At 54.5% G+C, this 13,448-nt stretch overlaps 1 protein-coding gene across 7 annotated transcripts in view; it reads left to right on the top strand.

Moving 5' to 3' along the window:
- Grip2 (glutamate receptor interacting protein 2) overlaps positions 1 to 13,448 on the top strand; it is an 84,782-nt gene that overhangs the window by 46,312 nt on the left and 25,022 nt on the right. For 2 of the 7 annotated variants that reach the window (XM_037203918.1, XM_037203919.1), the window contains exons 1-4: positions 3,599 to 3,919; positions 11,865 to 11,945; positions 12,191 to 12,326; positions 13,026 to 13,171. In XM_037203918.1, the coding sequence (XP_037059813.1) occupies positions 3,778 to 3,919; positions 11,865 to 11,945; positions 12,191 to 12,326; positions 13,026 to 13,171 (505 nt within the window). In that variant the 5' untranslated portion in view covers positions 3,599 to 3,777. Of the gene's footprint in view, positions 1 to 3,598; positions 3,920 to 11,864; positions 11,946 to 12,190; positions 12,327 to 13,025; positions 13,172 to 13,448 lie in introns of those variants that run through there. The other 5 variants (XR_005091134.1, XM_028854870.2, XM_037203920.1 and 2 more) reach the window with 3 other exon arrangements.

Below are 13,448 nucleotides of genomic sequence, written 5' to 3'. Positions count from 1 at the left end.
TGACATAGCCGGAGAGCATCTAAGGAAGCCTGACTCAGTTCTCTTCCCCTGTGACAGACAGAATGGCAGGCTGGCCTCTGCTTCCCCCAGAGTCCCCACTTTCTAGAAGTCTTTAACAGGAGTGATACAGAGGCCCCAGGCCAGGGACTGCTGCCCCTGCTTGGGGAGGGAGGAGGAGGAAGCCACTCAAGCCCACAGCAATAAAGGGTTTATCTCACTGTCCTCCATTGCCATCTCAGCCTTCCTCCCTGCCAGACTTAATTTCCGCCTGTCACTTGAGAGGCCTGGGTGGGTTTGGGGACACAGCTTGCTCGTGTCACAGTGGATTCAGTCTTGGACTGTGAGAGGAAGGGCAAAGGCCAGGCATAGCTCAGTGCTGAGGGGGCTTCTAAGGCCCCCCTGGGTCTCGGGTTCCCATTGTAGAGTGGGTTGTCTGCTGGCTACTGTGGTCACAGCCCCTGGGTCTCTGGGGACCCTCGGAGTCCATCAACATGAGGGCCCCAGGGAACATCCCACCTACAGGGACAGGGGACCTGTGAGGAGGGAGGGTCTGGGGCCAGCCCCATAGGGAAAGCCGACCACAGCAGAACTGTCATAGTCTGAACCGCTCTTCCAGGGTCCCATCCTCCCCCTTGCAGGTGTGACATCTGGGGCCATTTGCAGCTCCCAGGTAATGAAGCTTGACCATCCTGAGGCAGAGCAGCTAGTCCATGTCTAAGTCTTGCTGTGAGGTGCTTGGCAGGTGGGTGATGGATGGATGGATGCTTTCTCCGGCCATTAGCGCAGGTGTCTCTGTTGTCAGCATTGGAATGAAACACCTGAGCCAGGGGTTTGTGCAAAGGAAGGAACCTGCTTTGGCCTCACTGTGCTGGACCCCAGAGTCCAAGGTAGGTCAGCCACTGGTGGGGTAACAGTGTAGTCCCAAGAGTGGAGAAGGCCTAATCCAGTCCCAGGCTTCTGTCCCAGGACCCATACACTGACTACCATGGTCATGGCCCCTGGGTCTCTGGAGACCCTGCGAGTCCATCAGCATGAGGACACCAGGGGGCATCCCAACTGCAGGGCCAGCATGCCTGTGAGGAGCCATGTTCCCGTCTCCTCATGCCTGGTGGCATGACTTTGGGATATAATGCTTATGCTACCATTCTACAACTTGGGAAGCTGAGATCAGAGAGGCCGAATGAGCAAACCACCCTGGTAATCACACACAGCCTCTGGGTTTGGAGACGCAGAGTCTTCTGCCAGCCCAGTGGTCCAGCTACCCTCCAGGCTACTCACACTGTCCAGTGTGTCTGAGCACAGATAAGTCAGATGCTATCTCTGGGAACTGCAAGAGGCCTGGCTCCCAGCCACTGCATATACCCTCCAGTCTTTCTCCCTCTCCTCTGCCTCCCCGAGGCTGGCAGCACTGGGCTAGAGGGGTGGTCGCTGGAGCGGGTCCCAGAAGCAGCTTGGCCTGCACTTGGCTCCCAGGTGGAACTTCTCAGCAGCATTCCAAGATGCCTGAGTATCCTGGCAAAGATTCCTCACCCTCTTTCCCTACAACCATCTGTGGCAGCCCCATCGCCTGCAGGAGGAAAGCAAACTTAGACTTCAGAAGTATTTGTTAACAGATAGGTTTGGCCCGAGCGGCCACACTTCTAGCAAGTCCCCAGTGGTGGGGTGAGCGACATCCCTCAGACCCTACTTTGGAGGAATGAGACCTCACAGACCTCATCTGGCTTCATCTGCTGTCTCTCCCTCATCTTCCAGGAAGACATTGCTCACAGGTTCACGTGGTACCCGCTTTCTCATTTCTCCTTATCCTTCAAAATCAGGTTCAAAAACCTCTTCCTGGTTGCTTCAGATAGCTACATGCTCATCATCTGCACCTCCAGACCTCTTTACGAGCCCTTGAAATCCTGAGTGGTCCCGGGCCTCAGACTTCCCGGGGTGGTGGAGACTCAGCTCCGCCCAGATCAGCTGCCCCGTGACCTCAAGAAAGTTGCTTATCCGTTCTGTGTCAGAGTTCACATCTAGACCCCCTTTTTTCCAAGGTGGACCAACGTCACTCCCTCACATATGCATAGATAAAAGGAAATAAAAGTGTGAGGTGGGTGATGGGGGCAGGGCAGAGGCAGAACCTGTTTCCCTTCCTGTCTGGTTTTGTCTCCAGTCCCCCAGTGCCCAGCACAACAGGCTCGCCCGTTAATCCATGGGGTGACCTTTCCAAGGGCTTCTCAGCCACAAAAGTAAATTCCAAAGGAGCAGCCAAGAGCTGAAGAGCTCCAGCTGAGATCCCACTGCCAATCAGAATCGCTCTTTAAACGCATCTGTCGAGAGAACAAATGTTTTCTTAAGGAAAGAGCAGACGTCACGCCAGACGCCTGTGTATCTTTTGCCATTCTGTCCTCGAGGGGCCACAAATGGGGAGGGGGGCTCTGCTAGAGGACCTCTGGTGACTTCCTTCACACTGGTGTGGAGTTGGGATGCCCAGGTGGCCCTCTTGGGCCCTGGTGAAGGCCCATGTCTTCGTGGCCAGTCTCTCCCAGCCATTTCCAGGCAGGGGGCCACATGGTGCCTGTGCGCTCTCCCAGCTTGGTATGGCTCACCCAGATGGGATCCAGGCCCATCTTTTCCAGACTCACTAACTCTCCCATGGCTGCACAATGCTCCCAGATCTTTGGCCTTGGCCTCAGTGCTGGCCCAGAGAACTTGCCCAGTGTCTGGACCCTCTATTCCCCTCCCTACTCAAGGTTACCTGATGAAGAAGGCCTCCTAAGGGAGTCAGAGCAGGGCAGAGACTTGAGCTTGTAGACAGATAGAGAACACGGATTCATCTGAAGGTGCCACAGGAGCGGGCCTGGGGTAGCCTGTGAGCATAACATGACTTCCATAGTGACCAGGCAGCCAGGATTTCCCTGGGAGTGAGGACCCTGTATCGAAATCTCTGCTGCATTCATCTGGATGCCCTGTGCCAAGTACACAGGTTGTGGATAGCCCTGCTTGGTGCCTTGTGTCACTGATACTCTGGCCTTCTTCTCAGTACCCATGTGTAGCCCTGGGAAAGTGGGATGAGGCAGGAACAATGAGTGGGTACCGCTGTCCCATCTAGGGAGGGCCTGGGGCCACGTTAGGATCTTCCTGGTTGGTCCTGTGCCCCGAGTGAAGGAGGCCTATCAGTGCTCAGGATTGGGGCCCAGCTGGGCTAGGCAAGGGGCAGCCTGCCAGCTGTGACTGCAGCCCATGACCGGCTGCCTCTGCCCATCAAGCTTAGAGGTGGAAGATCCTCGGCCTGGCACACTCAGACTTCATGTAATGCTTGTGAACACTGTGTATGGTAGGCTGTTGGGTTCATGGTCCCTAAGCCCTACCGAGAGAAACGTGGGGTAGAGAGAAGAAGGGCATCAGTGCCAGGGTCCTGGGAGGACTGTTAAAACCTGCAGAGGTGCCCAGGGGGATGCCATGGTTGTACTTTGTGACTTATGACTAGATGCCCATGCTGGTCCTGCTGGAATCTGTTCCTTACAAGAATAAAGTTTAGAAAGTCCTGTCCTTCTTTCCATATGTAAAAACTGAAACCCAGGAAAGGACAGTCATTGGCCAAAGCCCTGGGGAACTTTAGGAGCAGAACCCTGTGTCCAGGACACTGTGGGAGGACCCAGGGTCATGCTCTTTTAAGAGTCTAGGTGCTGCCATGTGTTCAGGGCCTGAAGGGGCCTCCGATACTCATCTTGGAGCTACAGCGGTGGAAGCCTTGTCCCCTTTAAGTAGAGAGCGGGCTGCAGTGCGTGGACTATGCCCAGCCAGTGGGAGGGAGCTCCTGGGCCCCTCCTCGGGAGGGCGAGGGAGGGACCTGGTGTGTGGCTGGGAGCTGTGGGCAGTACAGAGACTGCAGACATGCTGTGTGGGCTCAGCCGGGACAGCCCTGCGGAGGCAGGTAGGTGAGACATGCAGACACCACAGCAGCTGGGGACCACAGAGGGCAGCCTGGATGGTAGGAACGGGGCTGCCACCTTAGGGGACGGGGACTTTGGAAGTTGAGTGGGAAAGAGGGCATGGGATCCTTAGCCAGACAGGTGCTGAGGGCTGTCTGCTCGGGAGCTGGCCTGCCTGTCACTGGAAGGCTGTCTCCCAGGGCTGCCCCTGGGGCACAGGTTACAGGGTGCTCAGCCAGAGACCTGGGGAGGCTGCCCCGCCTGCCTCACGGGGAAGAGCGGTGGTGCCAGTTGTTGGGAGCATGGGGCTGTCCACTGGGACTGAGCCTTCCCTGGGACCAGGGTAGGTCAGGGTTTCTGGAACTCAGATGAGGGGCGGGGACCAGCTGTCACATTCCTTGGTGGTGGTTGTAGTGTCTGGGGAGGAGCGGGGGGGGGGGGGGGGCCCGGGGTGAGTACAGTGATCCCTGTCTCGGTCCATCTGTCTGTCTGTTTCCTAACTTCAGCCTGTTGAGTCAGCCTGACACCACCACCACCCCGCCTCAATAGTGTGGGTCACCCCGCTCTCTGTGCCTTAGGGTCACCACCCTCCAATGCTCCCAATTCCTTCCACAGCCTACACCACCCCCCTCCACAGCTTCCAGGGTCTGTGCCACTGAGCACCACAGTTCTCCTTCCAGGGATACCTCAGTCGTAACCGTCGGAGTTGGGGATGGATACAACTTCTGGGCTTGGCTCAAGCCCAGCCCGGCCATGCTTTCACCCCACTCTCTCCGTGGCTTTCAGGCTTCCGCCCCCCGGCGCAGCCTGTGTCCTGATCTTCTGGCCCCTGGGCCTCCTCCACCTCTCGTGGGGCCTGTGTTCGGGTGTTCTCCTGACCCGCCTCAAGCCCTGAGTTCCCAGGAGGCAGCGGCTACGCCTGGAGTCTGATTATAGCTCCCAAGCTCTCGGGGCCTCTCTTTGGCTCTCTAGTTTCGACTCTGATGCTTCCCCGACTCCCCTCAGCCCCTGAGAATCTCCTCTGTGGGTCATAGGACCTCACAGTCACACCGGCCTCAGGATGAGCTGACTTCCGGGAGCAGCAGGATCTGGGTGTTCTGTATTTCCTTATCCCCTCCCTGCTCCTCTGTAGGTAAGGTCTGTTCCCTGTTCCTCCTTCTTGACCGCCATGCTTCAGGTCAGAGAACCCGTTTTCAGTAGTTCCCTCAAAAGTCTCAGGGCCCAACATAGACCCCACACCCATTGCTAAACCAACCACGGGGCCTCTCACTGCCCGGGCCTGGTTGTAGGGCCTCTCCTAAGCTGGGGAAGGCAGCCAACAGGTGGTCTCTGCAGAGGTGGGGTGGGGGCTGAGGCCTCTGTGAGAGTGGACTTGGCATTGGGGTTGGTGGAGCAGGCAGCCTGGCTCTCTCTGGCCTGGATGGACTCTACCCTCGTAGATCTTTCCTCAGGCTCCATCCTGGGACTGTCCAGGCTCTCTCTGGGAGCCTCTAGGGCCTCGATGGGATGAAAGATGTGACATATACAGTAGGCCTGATTCAGACCGAAATGGCTGGGAGCCCCACCCACCGCCCATCCCAGCATATACACGCTGCCTGAAGGACGGGCACGTCCTCTGACTCCTGACCACAAAGATGTCTTTGTCACCAGGGGCTGCCAGGCTTTAGTGAGTACTGGCCACCCAGCAGGCTCGGGACAATTGAGGCAGAGTGTATGCACAATGAATGATCCCTGTTGGCACCCTCCTCCCCAGGGGCTTCATCGAAGCCACTTCTAGGCCTGGGCTGTGGCCATGGGGGAACCTTAGAGGCCACCCACTTGGGGATCAGCCAGGAGCCTGGAGCCAGGGCGAGGTGGGCTCCACCCAGGCTCAACCCCTTCCTATTCCTGGCCTCCGCCCACTGATTATGCTTCCTTGATGGCCGTTTTCCTCATCCACAACTGGGGAGTACGTTCAAAAGCTAGGTGCTTACAGAATGCTAGACAGCCCTACCCCGCCCCCACTCCCGCTTGAAGCACAGTGAGGTCTTTCTGATAATGTTGAGGGCTGAGGAGAAAATGGGGAGAGTTGGTAGGGACTTCAGGAAGTGTTGGAGTGAGTGTGGACTACAGACTCATGGCATGTCCTCCCTGACCAGGGGATATTTCATCAGGTTACTGCAGGAGGTAAGAGGGGGTTTGTGGGTGTCTGGGAAGTCTTCCAGGCACAGGGAGGTGTGACTCTAGTCATGGCTGCTAGGAGCCTTGCCCTACCTGGCCAGCATTTCCTGCATCCTCACTTGGTGTCTTTGGTGCTCTTGCTATGGGGAGGGAATAGAGGCAGGAGTGAAGGATGTTTCCCCCTTGTGTCGGGATCACCTGGTTCCAGGATGTGGCTTCAGTCTCCCCATCACAGGGACCCCAGTGAGACTTCTCAGTGAAGAGCAGCTTGTGTGGATGCTTGGCAGCGGGCTGGCCAAGGAAGAGCCCAACCGGGTTGCCCATCCTTGTTGCCTCTGGCTACCTTGGCACTGCACAGTGAGGCTTCCTGTTTGATGTGTGGCTGCTGGGCTCATACCATTGAAAATGTACCATGGCTGTCTTATCTGTCGTCCCATGCCTCTGTCTGTGGAAAACTGGCTTCCTGGAGGCCTATTGGCTGGGAAGACCAAAGCCCACATCTCAGCCCTGTGCTCATTCAGCCCTGCAGGGACAATGGTGTCACTGTGGACCAATGTCTCTTGGAACAGAGAGGTCCAGGGGCTGCTGAGGTGTTATCATGTTCAGAGGGAGGGGGCATAGGGGCAGGACCAGATGCCCTGGGAAGTCATGTGGCCTGAGCTTGAATGCATCTAGGAGCTGAGTATCCTTATTGTGGTTCCCTTAACTTCTGTGTGCCTCGGTTTCCCCATCTATCACATGATAGTGACAGTGGTGTTTTGGACTCAGGCTTATCGTGAGGACTGAGTGGTAATGACTTTGAAGTTCTTACAACTAGGCCTGAGGCAAAGCTTGTTCCATCTTTTGCCATGAGGCAATAGTCACCCTCTCCGTGCCTCAGTTTCTCCCCCTTGTGTATCAGTATGCCAAGCTGGCCTGACTCCAAAGTTCACCCTTCCTTCTGCACACCGACAATGCCTTCGGTATCCCGGTGGTCAAATCAAGGTTGGCCAGGGATGTGATGCCAAGCAGCCTCTCTCCAGGAATTGTGAAAGTGGGGTACTAAGGGTTGGGAGTGGGGACCTTGATCCAGCTGTCATGGGAACACGTGGATCCCACTAAGGGGTCTTCACCTTCAGCTTGCTCAGCTGCCTCTGGCGCAGATGCCAGGCCTCAGCTAAGTTTACAGCACCCCCTGGCCCCATGCCCCCTTTCTGGCACTCCACTTGGGCGGCACCCTGGCACAGCAGCCTGGCGAGGGGCGGGCTCCGCTTTTCCTTTGTGAGAGCTCAGTAGCTCCATGGGGTTGCAGAGGGAGGGAGATATAAGGCGGGTCAGCAAGATTTGCCTGAGAAAACACAAAGGGAAAAGGACTGTCCCCACCTCCGCCTGCCTAGTTGCAGCAGCCAGGACCAGGTGTCCAGGCCTGTGCCCTGGCTCCCCATGTGCCCCGGAAGTGAATTTCCCTCTGAAGCAATTTCTACAGCCCCGATTGACTGAAGTAGTGCTCATAATTGGCCATTGCTGGAAGGAGGAGACTAGGAAAATGCAGATAAAAATATCCCTGTTTTTTTATGCATGTTTCCAGCTGAAATTGGTGGGAAAGATGTTTTTTTGAAAAACCTTCATCTCTAAGCATGTAATTACCAGGTCCAAGAACCCCCCTTCCAAAAAAAAAAAAAAAAATACAAGAGGACAGGAGAATGTGAACATATTCCCTGAGGGAGCATGCTGGGGGCCAAACCCCATGGAGACATCTATAAATAAAGCAGTCCCCTAATTTCTCACCATTCTCAGTGAGAGAGACACCTCCCCCACCACAGAGAATAGAGACTTAGGCATGTAGCCAGTTGGCAGTTCTGACCCTGCTTTGGTTCTTGGTTTGAATTCTGCCTCAGTCTCTCCCATCCCAAGGTTGTCCTGGGTTAGGGGGAGGCATGATGTTCCCCCTGAAAATGCATCGGTAGATATTATCCATTCCTTAGGGGTTACTTTGAATATGACTGGGGGATCTTAGATTCAAAAGCCTGCCCCCCCCCTCTCTCTCTGTGTGCGTGTGTGTGTGTGTGTGTGTGTGTGTGTGTGTGTGTGTGCATGTGGACATGTGCACATGCCTGGCTTTTTATGTGGGTTCTGGGAGACCTGAACTCGGGTTCTCATGCTTGTGTGCCAAGCACTTTATCCACTGAACCATCTCCCCAGTCCGTTTACTGACTCCATGCACAATGCCATTGACCCGCTTGTAACCTCATCCCATCAAAACCTGGAACTGCACAGCTGGCAGCCGGAGCCCAAGGCTAGCAGGATTTGTATGAAGGATGAAGTTGAGGCTACTCAGTGTTAGAACTAGAGGACCCATGTGACTTAGCTGTCCCATGGAAGTTACCATGGCCAAGTTCAGCACTGGACAAGATCTGGATATTGGGATGAAGAAAGCAGGGAGAGTCATCTTTAAAGATGAGTTGCAAAGACACCACAGGAACCTTCTAGGAACGGGGTCCCCTCCTTCAGCAGCTAGCTTGTCCAACCCATGCTGCTGAGAGCAGCATTTGGTGATGCTTGACCTTCAGTTCCCTGGTCCTTCTATTTTATCTTCAGGGTTCGAATCTCCACCTTCAACCCACAGGTATTCAGGATGTGTCACAAAGGAGTCACTGCTCTGGTTTGGATAAACTTGGTCCTCAGCTCCCTTGAAATACAGGTCCTCATACCCTTCCCCAAAGACACATAAACCTTGAATCTTATCTCTCATCTCCCCAGCACAGTCCAAGAGGGAGAGAGCCTATGAGGCAGGATATGATTTGCCCGGGATAAGACACATTTCAATTTCAGAATCGTCCTGGTGAAATCTAGAGACATCTGCGCCACATTGCTGATGGAACGCAGCCTTTCTAATTTTATTAGCTCAGAAACGTCTTGTTGGAGATAATGAAGGACGTACGAGGGAGCAGTAACGGGAGGCATTATACTAAATGGTGTGTTGCCTGCATCAGCAATGGCTGTGAACATGGGTCTGAGGAGGAGGGTGAACACAGAGCTTCTGGGGACCCCACTCCAGGAGCCCTAAAAATACTGCTCACTTTAACTGCTGTTTAACTGGTTATTTACCAGTTTGGGGGGAAGCAAAGGGAGCCTGGCCACTCAGCAGAGTAAATGGGGAACCCCGACAGTTTCTCATGGGTTAGAATAAAGACGATGAAGGTTTCCATAGGCCTCAGTTGAGCTGTGGCCTTGACCCTGGCCAAGCCTTTCCCCTGTGTAGACTGAGCATGTCCCTGATCATGGAACAGTGGTCCTCGGTGGAGGCTGATGTGGGTCCCTCAGGGAACACTTGGTAATTCCTGGAACCATTTTTGACTGCCTCAGGACCTATTGATGTCTGGAAATGGAGACCAGGGGTGCTGTGAACCTTCCTGCAATAAAAAGACCCTCTTCCAAAAAAAAAAAAAAAAAGGCAGTAGAGTTGAGGTTGAAAAACTCACTGAGCCCTGGATAGTCCAAGCTGTCTTGCCTTAGGCTGATTAGCCCAGGCTGACCCCTAATATAGCTAGACCTAGCTGGGATGAGGTAAGTGGCCTTTGCCACCTGCAGGGGTACCGTGACTTCTGTCTGACACCAGCCCCAAGAAGATACCTCCCTCCAGCTGTCCAATGGCAGGCACAATCCACTTAGAAGGATGGACCTTTCTGCTCTGAGCTGGACTTGTTTAAGGGAGACACAAGGGGCATGCGCAGGGTCAAGTGAGGTCTGAGGAAGGAGTGGGAGGCTGCAGATACACCTGGTACCTGGGAAGGATGGCCCCCTCCTCAGCTAGCACAGGGAGCTTTGCCAGCTTAATGGCTGTCAGTCGGGTGCTGAGAAGAAGGAGGCTTGGCGGAGTATGGTAGGCAGCCTGGTCAAGAGGTCCTGAGCCATGGGGTGGGGGTGGGGGCACAAAGTCTACCTTGGAACTGCCAGTCTGAGCCTCAGTTTCCTTATCTGTCGGGGGACGTGAAGGTCTCACCTCTCTCCCCCTGGTGCAGCTGTGAGAACAGCAAAGTCCAGAGAAGGGACTGTGTACAACAAGGGTCCTGTAGGAGGGAGAGAGAGGCAGTGGCTTCACCACAGGGCTGGTGATCTGGATACCCTGCAACTCCAGACCTCGGAAACACAGATGTGGGTGAGCCTGGGAAGGGGTGGAGGCCATCAGTTAGCAGACAGGGAAAGGCACAGCTCTCCCAGGCTAGTGCAGGCCACTGAGACATTAGAGTTTTCTGGGTTACTCAGGTGCTGCTGGGCTGGGGTTGTCCCCGGGTGTTCAAGGGGAGATGCTTCCAAGGCCTTCGAATAACAAAAGCCACAAAGCTTAGATCACATTCCTAAAATAACATTATTTTTGTATGTCACCTGTGTGCATTCCAAGGACGGTCAGCTTTCTGCACTGCCTGTCCCTCTGCTGTGGGCCAACCAACCACACATAAAAATTACCAGGAGATATTTGTACTGGGCTGTACTGAACATATGCAAATATTTTTCCCCATCATCTTAAATATTGTGTTACCCAGAAGTCTGGGTCAGAAGGTACTAGGTGTGTAAATAACGTACTGCTTTATGAATGGACTGGAGAATCTGCAGGCCTGGGGTTTTTCAGGGGCTGGGAGACCTGATCCCGATGAATACTGAGGGATAACTAAGCTACCTCATCTCTAGTTTTCTTAAAATGCCCAGCAGAATGTCCATGTTGGTCATATCTGCTGTCCTGCATTGCTTAGGGATTTGTGGAAGAAGAAAAAAAGCCTGGACATGTTCAGTATAGGAGCATTTTTTTTTTTTTTCTGAACATTTTTTTTCATAGTTGAATCTGCAGGTGTGGAGACAGAGGGCTGACTGTATTTTTTTTATATTTGAAATATTGAGATAGGGTGTTTCTTTGTTCTGTTTTGTTGAGGGCCTTATAGCATAGGCTGGCCTTGAAGTCACTATATAGTTGAGGATGACCTTGAGCTCCTAACCTCTCTCTACTTCTGGAGTGCTGGGGTTCCAACGTGTTCCACCACACTGTGCTCTAATAACTCTTTAAAAAAAAAAATTCCCCCAAAGATAAATGTCTGTGCAGATGAGACACATCCCAGGAAGATAAGGAGACAGGAAATGAGAGGAGTGGTAAGGATCTGGGAAGAGAGTGGCAGGCCCCTGTCCATCTGCTAAGCATTTGCGGGGGGGGGGGGGGCAGGCTGATGATGCAATGCGAGAGATTTTTCATCCAATAAAGCCGAGGTTGGTGGACTTACACATAAGTGGGGTTTATAATCTGTAAAACATTAACATCTACACGTGTATGTGCACACACACGCACACGCACACGCACACGCAGACACACAGAAGCACTGGCCAGGTCTGCTCACAAAAACTGTGATAAGTGCCTGCCCCACGAGGTATGCATCTAGATCCTGGGGCAGGGCCAATAGGTCTGGGTTCTAAGCCAGGTCATAACCCCCCACACACACACACAAGCTGTGTGATTCTGAACGTGAGTTCTCCCTCTCTGAGCCTTAGCTCCCTTTCTGGATAGTTGGGTAACATTAACCATGATAACAATATGGACTGTGACATGGGCATGTCAGATGCTCAGCCGTGGATTGGCTGAGAAGCTCCCTATGTGGGGATCCTTACCCAAGCATTCTTAAACCCGAAGATAGCCCCAGGACACCTTGACCGGATACCAGGTATCACTGGTGAATGGCATGAAGTAGATGAGCTAGCCCCTCAAGGGGAATGAAGTGGGGCCTGGGCCAGCTTCTGATTCCAATTTCTCTCTTCCTCCCACAGACGATGGGCCTTACTCAAAAGGGGGGAAGGACGCATCGGGGGCTGACGGGGCCCTGGTGTGCCGACGCCAGAGCATTCCAGGTACGGTGGATCCCACTTTGCCCTGAGCTCTGCTCTGAGAGTTCTATCCCCTCACGAAGTGTAGGCACTGCCACTAACTGGCTCTGTGCCCTCAGTGTGGTCACTCACCCTCTCTGATCCTCCCTGGTGGAGGGTGATGTCACCCGGAGGAAAGTGGCTGAGTGCCGACCTCCCTCCTGGCCCTAGCCTCCCCAGTCTTGGTCCCAGAGTGGGCACTGCCTGCTCATCCTCCGGTCTGTCTACAGAGGAGTTCCGGGGCATCACCATGGTGGAGCTGATCAAGCGTGAGGGCAGCACTCTGGGCCTGACTATCTCAGGAGGGACCGACAAGGACGGGAAGCCCAGAGTCTCCAATCTGAGACCTGGGGGCCTGGCGGCCAGGTGAGAGGTGTGGGGCAGTACACAGGGCATGGGGACCATGGGGACACAGATACGCGAAGAAGCTTGATGTCCACCACAGGGAAGCCTCTCAAAGGCTGATTCAAGGCCCAGCCTCTTTCCTTCTCTTCCCCTGTGGCCGCAGTACCCCAGGCAGGCAAGGCCATGTACCCTTCCATGCCATTCCCTCTGACCCCCCCAAAGCACGCTCCTGGCAGACTCCCATTCATTCCTCTGTATGTAACACAGAAGTCACTACTTCCAGGAAGCCCTCCAGGCTTCCAACTAAGGTAGTACCCTGTACACACGGTCCTGGATGTTTCCTTAGACAACAAATGTTGGAAGTTGGCCCAAGTGTCCCAATGAACCAATCAGAAGGGCTTCAAAGGACCATGGGAAGAAATTGAGAGAAGAGCAGTGGCTGGGACACTATGGCTGTTCCTTGGGCTTATGCAGAATGGTCACAGATGTCAGCGTGGTGCTGTACCAGGCCAACACAGTGGGACGGTCTGGGAAGTTCTGGGTGTCACACTGGGCCTTGATTAAACAGGTGTTATCCACCCCCTTGCTGTGTGGCCTTGGACAAAGGAAGGACCACTCTGAGTCTCAGCTCCCGGAGGATCCCGGGGGGAGGGTGGAGTGAATGTTGGTACCCAGACGCTAGCATTGGTCCCAACGTGGACTCTGGCTTTCTTGCTTTAGGAGTGATCTCCTGAATGTGGGTGACTACATCCGCTCAGTGAACGGGATCCATCTGACCCGGCTCCGACATGACGAGATCATCACCCTGCTGAAGAATGTGGGCGAGCGCGTGGTGCTGGAGGTGGAGTATGAGCTGCCCCCGCCCGGTGGGTGCCCTTGGACGGGGAACTCTGTCCACTGCCTCAGGCATGGGGGGACACGGCTGCCTCCCTGCCCAGGCCTAGGGGGGTTGGGGATCACCTAGACAGGGTGGGTGATGTCTGGAGACTGGCCACACGTGCTAGGGCATGCCTACAGTATGTTGTCACCAGGTGGTGGTGGGACCCCGCTCATAACTTGTCATTTTGCAGAGTTGGATAGAAAGGGAGGTCTGGGGATATGGACTGCATAACCTGCTCCCTGCCCCATTGCTCCCGAGCCCAC

The sequence above is a fragment of the Peromyscus leucopus genome, chromosome 3 (genome assembly GCF_004664715.2).
Source record: "Peromyscus leucopus breed LL Stock chromosome 3, UCI_PerLeu_2.1, whole genome shotgun sequence".
Classification (NCBI taxonomy): domain Eukaryota; kingdom Metazoa; phylum Chordata; class Mammalia; order Rodentia; family Cricetidae; genus Peromyscus; species Peromyscus leucopus.
The sequence above is the reverse complement of the archived record's forward strand: the minus strand, read 5'-3'. Positions and strand labels throughout refer to the sequence as shown.